Here is a 17,872-nt window from a genome sequence, read left to right on the forward strand (position 1 = left end):
TAGTGACTGTCCAGGCAGCCAGATGTCTCTTTCTGAACCTTTAGAAGTTCTCTGCTCTGTACTTCCTGTTTACTCAAGTAATATTATATCCTTCTCAGATGGCTGATAGGGATTAAGACCAGATAATTAAAGTTACAGTTTTCTTGTTACCAAGTTCAGAAAAGAAACTCACAAAAGAGATGTAAAATGTAGAAGGTTGAGAGACATAAAATTTAAGTTGTTTATCTAAGGAAATGTTTTTAGATCTAAAAAGATATTTCTAGGTTGGTAATACAAGTTATGATAGAAAGTGAATTAGATATAAAACTTTGTCCTTACTAAGAGAAGATAAATAAACGAAATTTTCTCTGAATTTGCCTAATACAAATGGACTGGACATTGTGAATGTAATTCTTACCTGATAATTGTTCTTACTGTTTATAGTTTTACCATGTTAGAGTTAAAATGTTTCCTTTTTATTTAGACCAAAGGGGGAAATGTTGCTGGGGATGTGTTCGTACTGTTGCTGTGAGACAGCAGGTGGAGTTAAACCTTGATTCAGTGGGTGGAGTCCACGTTCAGCTGCCCTGAATAAATTATAGAGTTTTCTGGCGAACTCAGATGACGACACAGAGAGGAAGAAAGAGAGGCTTGGAAAGATTCGCTGGCCCTTTGTCCCTGGGAGGGATTTGTCTTGTGGACAAATCATCTTTATACTTTAATATCTGACTCCAAGCTTTGTTTATTAATAAAACAATAAAAGAAGCCACTATAATTATATTCAACCTTTCTCACAGTGAAGGATGAAGAGCTGTCTGTAGGCACCCGTGTCTGTGATTGAGTCATCAGCTCCTCTTTCTCCAACACAGCCTCTGTCCATGGCTTTCTCTTCACCCCAGCTCCATGCAGGACTCTCTACAAAGCTGAATATCTCTTTTCTTCCAGGTCAACTCAGAACCCTGAAGAAGTGACCACCCTAGCTAGTGGCTTGTGTCCCTTTCTCAGCAAGAGGCAAGAAGATAGTCATAGAACAGGATGCTCATAACAATATTAACATTTTCAATATCTATTTGGTCTTCAAATGCAGGTCATCTCCTCCATGTGTGCACAGTACATTCACAAATCTAATGGTAACTTTTGAAATCATATTATAAGAACCATTGTGCCTGCCACATGGCAAGTTATTCTGCTAGATGATCTCACATTGAGACTAACTTGGAACTGGGTTGTGATGGCGCATGCCTTTAATCCCAACACCTGGGAGGCGTCCTCAGGCAAATCTCTGTGAGTTCAGGGCCACCTTGGTCTACAGAGTACAACCAAGGACAGACTCCAAAGCTATAGAGAAACACTGCCTGGGGGGGAGGGGGGGCAAAAAATAAAAAACAAAAAACTCATTTCCCTCTAAAAGACTCAACCTGCAGAGGTCATTGTTTTTGTTTGTTTGTTTGTTTGTCTTGTTTCCTTCTAAAGGGTTTCTCTGTGTAGCCCTGGCTGTCCTGGAACTCGCTCTGTAGACCAGGCTGGCCTCAAACTCAGCGAGCCACCTGCCACTGCCTCTCAAGTGCTGATTAAAGGTGTGCACCACCACCACCCTGCACAAAGGTCATTGTTATACTATCTGTTTTATATGCAGCAGTAATACTCCTTACATAGCCTTTAAAACAGCTCTTCTCTATCCTTCTTCAATTTCCGATTTATTTATTTATTTTGGTGAGCTAGGGTATCCTGTAGCTGAAGCTGGCCTGTTGAAATAGGAGTGGTGGGCTGCATCCCCGGCACCCGGCCGCCCCCAAGGCTAGCTTTACCTGAAATAATTACATGGAAACTGTATTCTTTTAAACACCGCTTGGCCCATTTCTATCTAGCCTCTTCTAGGCTAGCTCTCGCACCTGGACTAGCCCATTTCTAATAATCTGCTGTAGCCCACGAGCTGACTTACCAGGAATGATCTTAACCTGCATCTGTCTGGAGTGGGAGAATCATGGCGACTCACTGACTTAGCTTCTTTCTCCCAGCATTCTGTTCTGTTTACTCCTCCCACCTATGTTTTAACCTATGAGGGCCAAGCAGTTTCTTTATTGCTTAACCAATGAAATCAACAGATTGATATATGACACTCCCACATCACTTCCCCTTTTTCTGTTTAAACAAAAAAAGGAAGGCTTTAACTTTAACATAGCAAAATTACATATAGCAAAACAGTTATCAAGCAAGAATTACAGTTACAATATTTATATCTATTTTATCTTTTATCATAACTAAGGAAAACTATAACTACCTATTCATTCTTCAACTCCATCAAAGACTCCAGAAGGATATAATACTACCTAAGTAAACAAGAAATAAGAAAACTCTAGAAATGACAGAGACATCTCGCTGCCTGTACAGTCACCCAAAGTTCTTTTGTACTGTTGGGGCATCCATCTTCAGCCTTCAGGCCCATAGTATCCAGCAGACATTTTCATCAAGCAGGCAATTTCAAAGACAGTTCAGTCACTATCTGCTGTGTCCTGCAGAATGTCTCGCAGACTCTTTCATGAGTCATGAACCCCAAAAGACTGTCTCACCTTTAGGCAAGTTCAGCAGTCCTCTCTCTGAGGGTTCTCTGTGTCCATTTTATGCAACAGTCCAGGCAAGAGCAGTTTCTTGCCTAAATGGCTATCAAACTCCATAAGGATCCTCTTCGATGCCCATCTTCCTCTCGAAGTAGATTGGTGCTCCCAGGAGCAGACATGTCTCATTGTCATGAAAAGTCCTAAGTTATTAAAATATTTTAAATGCCATATTCTGCAGCCTTTGAGAGATATGAAGAATGCCTATCTGAAATATATCTCTATATATCTAGAAAATCTAAGTAACATGACTACAAACTTGACTATTATCGATAATTATCCATTAGCAACCTATATTTCCTATTATACATTACATTTTAAATGAACCACACAATCACAATACCTTAATCAAGATCAGAAACACATATACATATAACAAAATTGACCTTAAAATCATACCAATGCAAATTATTCATACCTATATTATTTCCCCCTTTAAATGTAAAAGAACATTTATAAACAATATTTTGGGAACATGGGCGCAGTTTTTCTCTCCAAACTGCTTCCTGCTGAATGGGGGCGTCGTTAATTAGGTCTTTCATGGTATAACCTGTGTGCTAGTTTCATCTCAGTTGGCATTGAGCGAAGCAATTTTCTGAGGGTGTTCACAACAACCTTTCAGGAGGGCGTGGTCTATCATACCAAATTGGAATAGAAGAAATCCACAGGGTCTGGTCCTCTGTGAAAACAAAAGAAGACCCTTTCCAAAGCATCATATCCTTAGACCCAAATTCTGAAGTCATACCCTCATAATATCCGTTTTGGTTCCACTTGGCAGCCCATATAATGAAATGTCTGTCTGTACTTAGCTCCTTTACAGTCAAAAATTTTAAAGAAAACACAATGTACATAATCCAGACTCTCTGTGAATTTTCCATTTTTACGTGGCTTATTGTTACTTTATTTCTTTTAATCTCTTAACTATCTGTACTCTGTCTCTTTAAAGACTTTACCTTTTTTGAACCATTAATTTTATTTTAGATTGATATATGACACTCCCACATCACTGGCCTTGAACTCCATTATGAAGGAGAGGGTGATTTTGAAGTCCCGATCTTTCTGCCTTTACTCCCAAACGCTGGGATGAAGCCCGGTGTGGTGCTGCACGTCTCTGATCCTAGCACGTAGGGAGGCAGAGGAAGGTGTATCTCTATGGGTTTTAGGCCAGCTGCGACCTTGTCTCAAAACAGAGAAACAGCTGGAGAGATGGCTCAGTGTTAAGAGCACCAGTTGCTCTTTCAGAGGTCCTGAGTGCAATTCTCAGCAACCACATACTGACTTACAACCATCTCTAGTGGGATCCTGACCTGATATGCAGGTGTACATGCAGATAGAGTACCCATATACGTAAAACAAACAAACAAACAAACAAATAAATAAATCTTAAAAAACCCAGAGAGACAACAAAACAACACAAAAATAATCACAAAAATAAATAAATGAATGAAAAAACCGAAACCAAATGCTGGCATGTACCAAACTCAGCTCCAGTATATTTTTCTATTATGTACCCTCTTCGGCCATACTCATAAAAATTTTCACAGGAAAAATTTTCAGTTTTTTCTTTCCACATTAATTATTGCCTAACTTTTTTTTTTCATTTTGTTTTGTTTCTTGGGGTTTTGCTATGTTGTCTAGGCTAGCCTCAAACTCCTAAGGCCTGAAGGATATTTTTTTAAGGCGAATTGGGTACTTTTCGGTCGGCCCTGCCAAGGTATGCCACTGGGGGGAACATGCCACTGGCAAGAGAGTTAGTGCAAGAGGTTTATTGATGAAAGGGGAAAAGGAGTGCGAAACAGTGAAAGGCATTCTGGGAATGGGGGACATGAGAGGGGCAGGTAGTCAGGCAAGCAGACAGACAGACAGACAGATAAGCAAGAGGAGCAAGAGACAGAAGAGAGCAAGAGACGAGAAAGGCAAGAGAGAGACCTGTATCTGGTAAGAGAGATGTCTGGAGCATCTTGGAGTATCGGTGTACACCATCGCATCTGGCTTCATCATTTAGTTTGGAGATGGGTCCTCAGGATGGCCTTGAATTCCCTACGTGGCTAAGGATGACCTTGAACATCTGAACTTCCTGACTTTTTTTTCTGAAGTGCTGGGATTACAGCAGTTGCCGCCGTGGATGGGGGAGGGGGGGTGTTTCGTTTTCTTTTTTCTTTTGAAAAAACCGAGTCTTTTAGACCTCGCAGCTATACTTTCTGCTGTTCTCTCATTTAATATTGAAACAAGAGCATTTTTAGTAAGTTTCTCAGCTCCTGTTTTAGAATATTTTTGGGCAAAAAGCATGACAGTGCATTTACAATCTGGCCTACATTAACTCCTCTGCAGTCTGCTCCTCAAGACACTGTGAAGGTACATATGTAGTTCTCAGGAGTTTTGTCTGTTTGTTATCATCTAATATCATTGCATGCCCCCAGCCCCATCCCATAAACACATTCCTAGGGGATGTTGTTCTTTATCTGCATCCGTCAAAGCCCAAAGATTTATAGATGCCTTGTTCACGCTGTGTAACACAGTCTTAGCGCAACTGACTCCATGGTGGAAGTGCCATTCAGGCTGTAAAATTCAGCATGTAGACAGCACCACTTGCCAAAAATGAAAACAAAGACCTAATCCATCAAAGGCCATGGTTATGGGAAAGTCTCTAAATGTACTAACCTCACTTTTTGGCTTCTGTAGTTCTGCTCTGGCTGCTTGTTAACTGAAGTATGCCAACCCAGAACATGGTTTTTGCGCTCCTGACAAAGGCTCAGGGCTACACTGGGATCCCAAACACTCAGTGTGGTCGCCAACCAGCTAATAAAGACTTTCCATGGCTTAAGCCCATGTTCAAGTAGTCTTCTCTGGTAAATACCCCACAACAGCAACCAATTATTTTACAAGATGTCTACCAGGTTGCAGTCAGTTGCTCCCTGGGACGGCTGAGGCAAGTACTGGGAACACAACAGATATGCTGCCTGCTGTGTGTTTTTGGGCATATGAATTACTTAAAATTTTGTTTCCTCTACTGCCACTTAACAGGCTTATTTATTTATTTTGTTTTTCGAGACAGGGTTTCTCTGTAGCTTTGGTGCCTGTCCTGGAACTAGCTCTTGTAGACCAGGCTGGCCTCAAACTCCCAGAGATCCGCCTGCCTCTGCCTCTGGAGTGCTGGGATTAAAGGCGTGTGCCACCACCGCCCGGCTTTAACAGGCTTATTAAACAGGTTAGAAGAAATACCATCAAAGAGCTGGTAGGCACTAGAAAGTCTAGAAATGTGTTGCCCATTGGAATTATTTCCCATTTAGCAATATCAGACAGATGTTTGACTGTTTGCCAGCAGTGATAAAGACTGATTCTTTGCCCTTGAGAAGTTTACCAGTTGGAGTGGAGGAACAAGCTTGCAATCCTGGCACTAAGGCAGGAGGAGGCTCTGGTTAGAGGGTAGCCTGGGCTACACGTTGCTTCAGAACAAACAACCCATTCCAACCTTTAAAACCACAGGAAAATGACCAATTAACAGTAATGTGGTGGGGATAAAAATTTTCTGCTCAAAACAGTTATCAAATAAACCATAACCTTTTATTTTCTATTTTAAAAGTTTTTATGGGGCTGCAGAGGTGGCTCAGAGGGTAAGAGCACTGGCTGCTCTTCCAGAGGTCCTGAGTTCAATTCCCAGCAACCACATGGTGGCTCACAACCATCTGTAATGAGACCTGGTGCCTTCCATGCCAGCAGTACATTGTATGCTTAATAAATAACTAAATAAAAAAAAAGTTTTTATGTATGGGCGGTTTGCCTGCATGTATTTCTGTGCATGCCTGGTGCCCATAGAGCCCAGAAGAGGCCTTTGAGTTTCCTGAAACTGGAGTTAAAGACAGTTGTGAGCTGCTCTCTCTCTGGGCGTTGGGAATCAAACCTGGGTCTTAACCACTGACCCATCTCTCCAGCAACCCGCACTAAATTAAACGAGAGCTGGGGATGTGGCTCAGTTGTTAGAGTGTTTATGTAGCACACACGAGGCTATGGGTTCAGTCCCTGTTATTGTACAAACCAGGCGGAGCAGTAATCCCAGAGTTCAAGGTAATCCTAGGCTATATAGAATGCTTGAGGCCAGTCGGTGCCACGGAAGATACTCTCTTAAAGCAAATGAGCAAACCAACCAACCTAACCAAAACCCTCCTGATGCAGTGATCAGGTTCTAGTGGTCGTCTTCTGTCTGTCTCTGCTCCAGACAGTGAGAAAGTGATGTTGACACGTTTCAGAGACATTTTAAGGAGCTTGGTTTTTCTCCAAGAGTTTGGGTAAGAGATAAGAAGACAGCCATGGACCTGGCTCAGCAAGGAAAAGTGCCTGCTGCCAAGCCTGAGAACTTGAGTTCAATCCTCAGGAAACCAACAATGGAAGGAGCGAGAACCAACTCCCACAAGCTGTTCTCTGACCACCACACCGGCATCAGAGAGCCCCCACTCAAGTAAATGGAATGGAATTAAAAAACACAATAAGAATATATCGTACTTAAAAAAAAGAATGTATCTTAGGAGATTCACATGGAAGAAGTGTGAGGCTGAAAACTGACTCAGCGAAATATTTAGCAGGCAGTTTTAATAATAGCAGGAATCCAGCAGTAATTAAGACTCTGGTACCAGGAATCAACATCTGAAGCCCAGATACAGATGCCTAAAATACATCTGGTAGATGTGTATAATTCCTATGTTCCAGGCAAATAAAGAAAAGCCCACTGTTACTAAAGATGGCCTTTGGACCGAGTTCCCGTGTAAGTAGTTGTCAGTTTCGAGAGTAGGGCCAACAGGTTGGGAGGGAAAACAGAAACGGGGCCCCGAACCGGAGAGGGGGCGGAGCCCGACGAGGGGCGGGGAGCGCGCGGAGGTGTTCCGCCGTGCTGGGTATCGCGAGAGTTGGGCGGACCGGGGGGCCTCGCAGCCGTCAGTTCCCCCACCCTCCCGGGAGGAGCCGTGGGCTCTGGACTCTCCAAATTCTGAGCTCTCATCATGGCGGCGGCGGCCGCGGCGGCCGTCGGGGGGCCGCAGCCGGCCCAGTCGGAGGTGCCCGAGCAGGGGCCGGCCCTAGACAAGGCGGCCACGGCCGCGCATCTGAAGGCCGCTCTCAGCCGGCCGGACAACCGTGCAGGCGCCGAGGAGCTGCAGGCGCTGCTGGAGCGGGTGCTGAACGCAGAGCGGCCGCTGGCGGGGGCTGCGGGCGGCGAGGAGGCGGCGGGCGGCGGCGGCGGCCCCGGCGCGGCCGAGGAGGATGCCCTGGAGTGGTGTAAGTGCCTTCTGGCCGGCGGCGGCGGCTACGATGAGTTCTGCGCGGCCGTGCGGGCCTACGACCCCGCGGCGCTCTGCGGCCTGGTCTGGACGGCCAACTTCGTGGCCTACCGCTGCCGGACGTGCGGCATCTCCCCTTGCATGTCGCTGTGCGCCGAGTGCTTCCACCAGGGCGACCACACCGGACACGACTTCAACATGTTCCGCAGCCAGGCCGGGGGCGCTTGCGATTGCGGGGACAGCAACGTAATGCGGGAGAGTGGGTGAGTGGAGCCCCGGTGAGGCCACCCGAGCCGTGTGTTCCTGCGGGGTTAGGGGGAGGCCTAAGGGGAAATCTGGGAGCTGACCCCCATCTGTCGGGGGACGTTTCGGGGATGGCGCAGACGCAAGGGGCTGGAGGTGACTGAGCTGTCACTGGTGGGAAGGGGGTGGGGAGGATAGGAGAGCAGCATGTGCGGGGAATCGGGCTGGTGATTTTCGAGGAGGTCAGGGTGGGCGAGTGATGGGGGAGACAGGAGTCAGTGCTTGGGGCGAGAGGGCAAGGAAGACAAGCGGATACTTGGGGGAACCTGGCGTGGAGCTGTCAGTTGTGTCCTTGTTGGGGAAAGGCTGTACAGCTGCCTGCCGGGTTCCGGAGAAGAGCCTTAGAAGTGATTTGGATTGACTGGGAGTGGTTTGGGATCTGAATTGGGTCACCTGATGATGAGGGCCTGGGAGATGGTCTTGTACTGCAAGGAAGGACCCTTGGGGGAAAAGCTGAACCGTCTGTGTGTCTGTCTGAAGGACTGAGCTCTGGAGATGACGGGAGTTGAGGGAGGAGGGAAGGGGAGGGGCTTGCATAAAAAGGGACTGTTGAGCTGTCAGTAGAGTATTTGGTGTGCTGGGGTGACATAGAGGTTTGGGCTCCTGAGCAGTCAGATATAGAATATCCCTCACACCAGGAGAAGGAAGAAATCGCCGAGTAGGAGTTAAGTGCTAGATCTTATCTAGTTAAGGGCACCTTGATCATTAATATGACAACATCCCTCTGAAGGAGACACTCAACACATGCATCTTTGACAAATGCATGCGTTTTTTGATATGTGCAGTACACCTGGTGTTGGCACCTATGTCTTAATCCACTTACACTACAGTCATTAGTGATAAATTCCTTAAATAGTCAAGAAGTTAGTGGCCGGGGAAGAGGTTTCTGAGCAGAAGGATTAAGAAAAAGGATTTAGAAGGAGATAGTAAGAACTTGCAAATAAAATCAGGGCCAGCAATTAGACGTTGACTTTTTTTGCTTCACTTTTAGCGTTTTAATATTTATATATTATTGAATATATAAGCCAAAATATATTAAAGAGACCGTTGGAAGTTTCCCTCCTTTCTGGTCTCTTGTCTGCCAGTCCCTTCCCTTGGCTGAGTTTTTCTAGTGCAAAGCAAGCAACAATAAGTGTTGTTTCCTACTTTTACTGTTTCCTTTCATCCAAAAGGTAACATTGTTTTACATCTTGCTGTCTTCACTTTGATGTCTTTCATATCAGTAAATCAGTTTCCTGATTCCATTTTGTAAAAACTGCTACACAATGTCCCTGAATTTTCTGCTCTTAATTTAATTCATTTGATGGGCATGAAGAGTTCTAGTACAAAATAAAAACCCGGTGCATGGTGTACTAGCCTTCTCTCACCTGTACAAATATATTAGTGGGGTAAATTAAAAAGCTGAGATGTAGAAACATTTTCTTCCCAAGGCTTGTTTTTTTTTTTTTCGAGACAGGGTTTCTCTGTAGCTTTTGGTTCCTGTCCTGGAACTAGCTCTGTAGACCAGGCTGGTCTCGAACTCACAGAGATCCGCCTGCCTCTGCCTCCCAAGTGCTGGGATTAAAGGCGTGCGCCACCACCGCCCGGCCCCAAGGCTTGTTTTAACTAATGTATGGAGTAGCCTATTTTTCAGTAGCCTCTTTATCAGTGTTATCAAACAGTGTTATCAAAACTTTGGATTTTTTTTTCTGTTTGGTGAAAGTGTCAAACTTTAACTGCTTCACATAATTTAACTCATTTAATCTTTAACAATTTTGAAATACTTACTGTTATTATTCCCATTGAAGTGGAGAGGAAAATAGGGCACAGATTTTTAAAACTCGCTAAAGATCAGTCAGGTAGTAAACTAGGCATGCTGGCTCCATATCCTGACCTCTCATTTACTTCTGCCTACTGCCTATATTAAATAGTGTTCTTTAATTTGTTTGGTTTGGGGGCTTATCTTTGTGTTGTGCATGCTAAGAAGGTGCACTTCCGCCTTCTTCCACATCCAGCCTCTAAATAGTCTTACTGTTTTTTCTCTTCAGTACTGTTTTGTCTTTTTGATTTTAAATGTCATTTTTTTTTAAAACCTCCAATTAAAAAATAACAGACACACAGCACATGTGCAGATTTCAGAAGACAACTTTGAGTTTGGGATCTGGGGATTAAATTTAGGTAGTCAGGAGTTAGGCTTGTATGACAAACTCTTTTTTTTTTTCTTTTCCTTTTTGGTTTTTTGAGACAGGGTTTCTCTGTGTAGCCCTAGCTGTCCTGGAACTTGCTCTGTAGACCTGGCTGGCCTTGAACTTACGGAGATCCGCCCGCCTCTGCCTCTCTAGTGCTGGGATTATAGATTTGCACCACTGACGCCTGACTGTGATGCTCTTTCTATACTGAGCCGTCCTGCTGCCACATCATCCTCCTTTAAAAAGAGGTGCATCGAGTCGTGGAGGAGTTATAGCTGTCTCACTGAGGCATTTTTACTTCTTTTTCTAGGTTATCATTCAGGGGAACTAATAATGAAAGAAGTAATGTTGGTTCTTCCCTGAATTTGGAATAAAGTGGTAATTATCAGATTGTTCTGGAGGAAATGCAAACCTGGCACTTTAAAATTATGATGCTTCATTCTGGAAGTGGAAATAATATTAGTAAGGTTTTTGTTTTGTTTGACATAGGGGCCGGGCAGTGGTGGCGCACGCCTTTAATCCCAGCACTTGGGAGGCAGAGGCAGGCGGATCTCTGTGAGTTCGAGGCCAGCCTGGTCTACAAGAGCTAGTTCCGGAACAGGCACCAAAGCTACAGAGAAACCCTGTCTCGAAAAACCAAAAAAAAAAAAAAAAAAAAAGAAGAAGTTTGACATAGGGTCCTGGAACTTGTGTGTAGACAAGGCTGGCCTTGAACTTCAGTGACCCTCTTGCCACTGTCTTTCAAGTATGAGTATAGGTGTGAGTCACCATGCTGGGGACTCAGTTCTCTCTGTCTTTCTCTTGAGACAGGGTTAGTCTTGATGCCTAATCCCAGCTGGCGGTGAATTGTCTTCCTGGCTCATTCCTCCAAATGCTAGGATTATAGGTGTGAGTCATCATGCCCAGCTTCCAATGATTTATTTATTTATTTATTTAAAAAATACAAACACAGCTAGGCAGCGGTGGCACACGCCTTTTCTCCTAGTGCTCGGGAGGCGGAGGCAGGTGGATCACTGAGTTTGAGGCCAGCCTGGTCTACAGAGCAAGGTCCAGGACAGCGAGGATTGCTACACAGGGAAACCTACATCAAAAACTCAAAACAATAGCAACAAATTAAATCAAAACAAAACAAAAACAGGGTTAGGGCATCCATGCTCTAGATAAGTCCATATATTTTTATTGAAGTTTCAGGGAATTTATTTTGCCCATGGTAGCAGTTGTACACAACTTGACACTTAATATTTACTGATCTAATTGTTCTCTCAGAAAAATAGAACTGTTGCCTGTATGTTCCATGTCCAGTGTCAATGGACAAGACTGAAACAGCGGTGGAACCATGTGGTTATTCTAAAATTTCTACCCCTTTAGAGGTTTAGATAGAATAGTTCTGGGCTGAACACCTACTCTGCTCCCTTTAGAGAGAGAGGTGATGATGACCGGGAGTGCATGCTAAGGTGCAGCTTCCGGAGTCATTTTAGAACTAGAACCAACGTGTTATTACAGTGTTCCAGGTGGACAGCACTGTGTTACCCTGGCACGGGCAGCAGTCCCTACAGTTAGCTAAAACTGAGAATTCATATATTTTTGAAGTTGCTTTTCTCATTAGTATAAAAGCTTGTGAGTTCCACTGTACTGCTCAGGAAATCTCAGGAAGATCCTCCTTTCCCTGGGTTCTTACTACTGTATTGGCTATTTGCAGTGTTGGGGATTGAAACTGGGATTGTAACTAGGAATGTGCTCTATCCCAGAGCTATACTTTGTCCTTGTATCTTCATACTCAGAAGAAGAAGCCTTGTTGTGCCTTAATCCCTTTTCATGTGCCTGACTGCTGTGGTTGGAAATGGTCCATCACAACAATATTAGCATTTCATTTACACATTTGCAATTATAGAAATAAGGGAAAGATTCAGTTTTTTTTTTTTTGGGGGGGGGACAGTTTCTCTTTCCTTAGCTCTGACTGTCCTGAAATTCACTGTGTATAACAGACTGGACTTAAACTCACAGAGATCTGCCTGCCTCTGCCTCCTGAGTGCTGAGATTTAAAGCATGTGCCACCAGTCCTGGTTTGAATTATTTTAAATTTAGTAACATTGATATTGTCAGTGTAGTAGTGGTTTTAGCAGATACAGGAAACAAAGAGAGAATAATTGAGGACTCATTGTGAGATGATATCACAAAGCATATGGAAATGATGTATTAACAACCATGTGTACCTGGGCTAGGGAGATGGCCTGGTGGTGAAGAGTACTTGCTGCTCTTGCAGAGAACCTGAGTTCAGTTTCCAGCACTCACATGACGACTTACAACCATTGTTGCTCTAGTTTCGGGGAACCCAGCATCCTCTTCTAGCCTCTGGGGCTACTTCACACATGTGATGCACATGAATGTAGTGAAACACATACACATAAAAATAAAATAAATCTTGAAAAGGAAAACAATTTATAACAATATGATGTTTTTGTCTGTGGTGCTGGAGAGCGAGCTGTGTTTCCCACATGCACAAGAGTCATTATTATTCAATGTTAGAGATGGTCAATGGGTGAGTGAACTTAAAAAACAAACAAAAACAATGTGATAAAAAATCTAAAATAATAAAGCCAGGCGTGGTGACACATGCCTTTAATCCCATCACTTGGCAGGCAGAGGCAGACAGATGTGTAAGTTTGAGGCCAGCCTGGTCTATAGAGTGAGTGAGTTCCAGGACAGCCAAAGATACACAGAGAATCCCTGTCTTGAAAAACAAAGCAAAAAAAAAAATCTAAAATAATTTCTGACTTGGTGTGGGAGGTCCTTCTGTCTATGTGTTGCTTTTATTGGTTAATGAATAAAGAAACTGGCTTGGCCTGATAGGGTAGAACAGAGCTAGGTGGGAAAGACTAAACTGAATGCTGAGAGAAAGGAGGCAGAGTCAGAGAGAAGCCATGTAGCCCCACCAGAGACAGATGCCTGAACTTTAGCTGGTAAGCCATAGCCACATGGCAATACACAGATTAATAGAAATGGGTTAAATTAGTATGTAAGAGTCAGCCAATAAGAACCTAGAGATAATGGGCCAAGCAGTGATTTAATTAAGATGGTTTCTGTGTGATTATTTCAGTTCTGGGCAGCCGGGACAAACAAGTGGTCTCCTTACTACACTGACTAGCTGGTTTTAGGTTATGATGGGAAACTAAACAGAACTGAGGTTTTAAACATATCTCAAATTTTGATGTAGTTATTTTAACATATTATCATGTCTTATAGATTTTTTTGCTACTTTGCTCACTTTCTGTCAGATTTTAAGGTACTTACAAATAGGCATCCTAGATGCCAGCATAGATGCTCCCTAAATGTTAAGTTGGCCTATATCTGAAAGGTCACCCTAAGATAAATTACTTTATTATTCAGGAAATGGCTCCATTCCCCCACCTTTAAAATGTCAAAAATGTCATAACATATATGAGTGGATAGAGTTAAAGGTCCTTTTTTCACCATTCCTCAATAAGGGATTGCTTTCATTTTCATTTGACCTTAATTATGCACTTCAAAGATGTTAGCAATAATGAATCAGTACTTTAGCTGTCTTGTTGAAAATACTTTGGTAGTTTGGTTTGTGACAGTGCTGAAGTGAAGGCAGTGAATATCTGGTTAACACTCTTTTTCTGCAGTTATTTCCCCTATGTGTATTGGGCAGTGTCTCATATTAGCACATGGTGCATTTTCTTTTCTTTTTTTAAAAAACACTTTGTTTTATTTTATGTGTTATGAGTGTTTTGCTTGAATGTATGTCCATGAACCACTTGCATGCCAGGAACTAGAGTTACAGATGGTTTTGAGTCACCATATCAGTACTGGGAATTGACTGGGTCCTCTGGAAGGTCAGTCAGTGCTCTTTACTTCTGAGCATCTCTTTAGCACCCCACCCCCTTTTTTGAGATACATTTCCAGGACGTTGTCCCAGTTGGCCTTGAACTCCTAGGGTTCTGCCTGCCCCATCTCCTGAGTGCTGGGATTAAAGTGCACATGAGCACTCTCACCGGTTTTCTGTTCAGCAGTTACTTAGTGTTCCAGTGCATTTTCATGGGGCTGTTGTAAATGCTGGTGTAGTCAGTATTGTCATATAGTTTGTGTGTGCACACATCTGTATGAAGATAAACTCCCAAAGACTACAACTCAGTTAAAGAAGGTGTACACTGTAATCTTTGATAGATCCATTTAAAGAAACCAATTTACACTCGCCTCAGTGCATGAATTGGTTTCTTTCCATCCCGGCTCACATAACATGTATAATATTTTATTTTTGATTTTTCACTTGCATTTTTCTTCCATACAGAAAACTCAGCACTATACATTTTTTTCTTTTTTCTTTTTTTTTCAGCACTGTACATTTAACTCACCCTAGTGATAGGTTCAGTATAGCCTTTTCCATTTCCTATCTTGGCAGTGTGGCTTTTCTATCAAGCCGTGGGTTTTGTAGTTGTTACCATTGGTCCTGGGAACTTCTACCAGCTTAGCCAGGACTCTTCTTTTTCTGAGTTAACCTGTTGAAGCAATGGTGGTATGAACTGCTCTGGGATAATGCTCTTGTGCACTGTAAAGTTTTGTCACTTGTATTGGTTTAATAAAATGCTGATTGGCCAGTAGCGAGGCAGGAAGTATAAGGTGGGGCAACCAGACAGACTAAAAGAATTATTGGAAGAGGAAAGGCAGAGACGCAGTCACAAGCCAGATGCAGAGAAAGCAAGATGAGAATGCTGAACTGAGAAAAGGTACCAAGCTACATGGCTAAACATAAACAAGAATCATAGGTTAATTTAAGTTGTAAGAGCTAGTTAATAGTAAGCCTGAGCTAATAGACCAAACAGTTTATAATTAATATAAGCCTCTGTGTGTTTCTTTGGAACTGAACAGCTGCAGGACTAGGCAGGACAGAAACTTCCAGCTACAATGAACTTTCAGTATAAGTTTGATAATAAAGATATGTGCCTTTACTCTCACATTTATATCCCATTTATACATACTGACGTTTTAGCAAATTAATTGTGTTATGTAATATGGTTAATGGTTGAAGTATTAGTATTATTTATTTTTTCTTTTTTTGAGACAGGGTCATACTGTGTACACCTGGCTAGCCTGGAATTCACTATGTAAACTGGACTGGCCTCAAACTCATGGAGGTCTCTTGAGTGCTAGGTTTAAAGGCATACATACACTACCACTCCTGATAGAGATAATCTCTTAGATTATATGTCTGCATGTATTTGTATGGACTGCTTGTTAAATTTCTTCCCTATGAACTTCGAATTTTCTTTAATGAAACAGTCATCTAACTGTGAAGCTAACAATTCAAACAAAGGAGCAAAACACCTTTTGTGATATTAAAAGCTTTAAGTCTGTTGTCTTGTTTTCTAGTTATCTTGTCTGTTCTTTCTTCTTCCTTCTTTGGAGTACGTGTGTGTGTGTGTGTGTGTGTGTGTGTGTGTGTGTGTGAGAGAGAGAGAGAGAGAGAGAGAGAGAGAGAAAAGGAGATAAAAAGAATGGTAAACTCTCTCTCCCTGACTATTGGCAGCATAGGGATTTAAGTGTCTTAGGAGAAAAGGAAACCGTGGACTGAGCTGATTGCTTGAAGTCAGGAATTTTGGTTTCTGATATATCAGACTAGATGGAATTTGTGGATCCTTTGTAATTGAGGAGTGTCTGGCTCTATCCTGCAGCTGTGGATAGTACCCCTTACTTCTAGCCTATGTATGTGTTACGTGCACACACTGATGGGTATGCAGTTGTGTTAGTATGCACGGAGGTATTGAGGCCAGAGGTAGATAGATACTGGGCGCCTTTCTCTTCACTATTATTTGAGACTGGGTCACTTGTTGAACCTAGAACTTGGTGTTTGGGCTAGACTTTCTGGCCAATGTCTTTCTGTCTCCCCTCTGCTGTTGCTGGGGTTACAGATGGGTGCTACTCTCCCTCACTTGTTTTTGTGGGTGCTAAGGATCTGAATTCACGACCTCATGCTTGCTTAACAAGGACTTTACCCAGGCCATTTCCCTGACTCGTCTGCTTTTCCTTTGGGCTTTTAGTGATCTTTGCCTAATTCTCACATATGTGTTCTGAGTCAGTTGTAATCAATGATTTTGTTTTGGTTCCTTCCATCTCTGTCTTCTGTACATTCTGTGCTTGACACTGTTAGTTGTACCTTGTTGGTTGTGCTATATATTGTTCTTTTAAGTATTTTTTTTTTCGTTAAATATTTATTTATTTATTATGTATACAACATTCTGTCTGTGTGTATGCCTGCAGTCCAGAAGAGGGCACCAGACCCCATTACAGATGGTTGTGAGCCACCATGTGCTTGCTGAGAATTGAACTCAGGACCTTTGGAAGAGCAGGCAATGCTCTTAACCTCTGAGCCATCTCTCCAGCCCCATTAAGTATTTTTTTTTAGCTTTTTTTTATTTATTTATTATGTGTACAGTATTCCATCTGCATGTATGCCTGCAGGCCAGAAGAGGACACCAGATCTCATTACAGATGGTTGTAAGCCACCATGTGGTTGCTGGGAATTGAACTCAGGACCTTTGGAAGAGCAGGCAGTGCTCTTAACCGCTGAGCCATCTCTCCAGCCCCTTTAGCTTTTTTTTTTTGTGTAAAGTTATTTTCTTGGAGACACTTTGGTCTTTTGGGTCTTTTATGATTTGTTAGAAGGGTCTGAAGTACTTAGTTTAGGGCTAAGTTTTGTCTTCTGAGGAAAGATGCTTTTGAGTTGTTGACTTAATGAATGAATGTAATTTTGGCTGAGGTTGTAGTTAAGTGGGAAAGTGCTTGGCTAGCAGTTGCAAGGTCCATGGTTTATTCTCTGAAGCCTTAAAACTTAATTCTTGCCTGAATTAATTCCTTCCTTCCTTCCTTCCTTCCTTCCTTCCTTCCTTCCTTCCTCCCTTCCTAATCTATCTATATATCTTTTTAGATAGGGTCTCAACTGTGTAACCTTAGTTGTTCTGGAATTCACTAGGCTGGCCTCAAATTCACAGAGGTCCGCCTGCCTTTGTCTCTTGAATGTTGGGATTAAAGACCTGTTCCACCACATCTGGTTTTTTGCCTAAATTTTGTAGTTTGCAGTGTGATTATAAGAACAGGTACCATTCTTCCATTCTTGATCCAGGTATCTGTGCGTGTGTTCTGTGCTTTCAGAGGTGTTTACCCTTGGCCTTGGGTAATTTTCTTACATTTGTGTGCTGTTCAGTACTCAAGGATTCAGGAGTATTCTCTATGCCTTCAGTGGAGAATTTCTCTGGATTTTTTTTTTTTTTTTTTTTTTTTATGGCTGTCCTACAAAGTGTAGCTGCACTTATCTTCCTAGACTTCCTAAGAGTCTTCCAAACTCAGGAAATTTGCCTGGACCATTTAGATTCTCCTTTGTGTTGTACCCTGGAATCCCATAAGAAAAGTAAATTGATATTGGTAGGCCTCACTTTGTTTCCTATCTATCAGAGATTATTGTCTTTCTTTGATGTCTATTGTGTTGAAAAACACTGCTTTATATTTTATCTGGCCTTGA

The 17,872-nt window shown here is 42.7% G+C and overlaps 1 protein-coding gene across 6 annotated transcripts in view; it reads left to right on the forward strand.

Annotated features, from left to right (window-relative positions):
* The first annotated feature begins 7,510 nt into the window (after positions 1 to 7,510).
* The window catches only part of Ubr3 (ubiquitin protein ligase E3 component n-recognin 3), a 127,200-nt gene continuing 116,838 nt past the window's right edge, over positions 7,511 to 17,872 (forward strand). For all 6 annotated transcript variants that reach the window (XM_041631408.1, XM_041631410.1, XM_041631411.1 and 3 more), the window contains exon 1: positions 7,511 to 8,127. In XM_041631408.1, the coding sequence (XP_041487342.1) occupies positions 7,589 to 8,127 (539 nt within the window). In that variant the 5' untranslated portion in view covers positions 7,511 to 7,588. The remainder of the gene's footprint in view (positions 8,128 to 17,872) is intronic.

The sequence above is a fragment of the Microtus oregoni genome, unplaced genomic scaffold (genome assembly GCF_018167655.1).
Source record: "Microtus oregoni isolate MIOR12 unplaced genomic scaffold, Mior012 000037F_ref0000500, whole genome shotgun sequence".
In the NCBI taxonomy this organism is placed as follows: Eukaryota; Metazoa; Chordata; class Mammalia; order Rodentia; family Cricetidae; genus Microtus; species Microtus oregoni.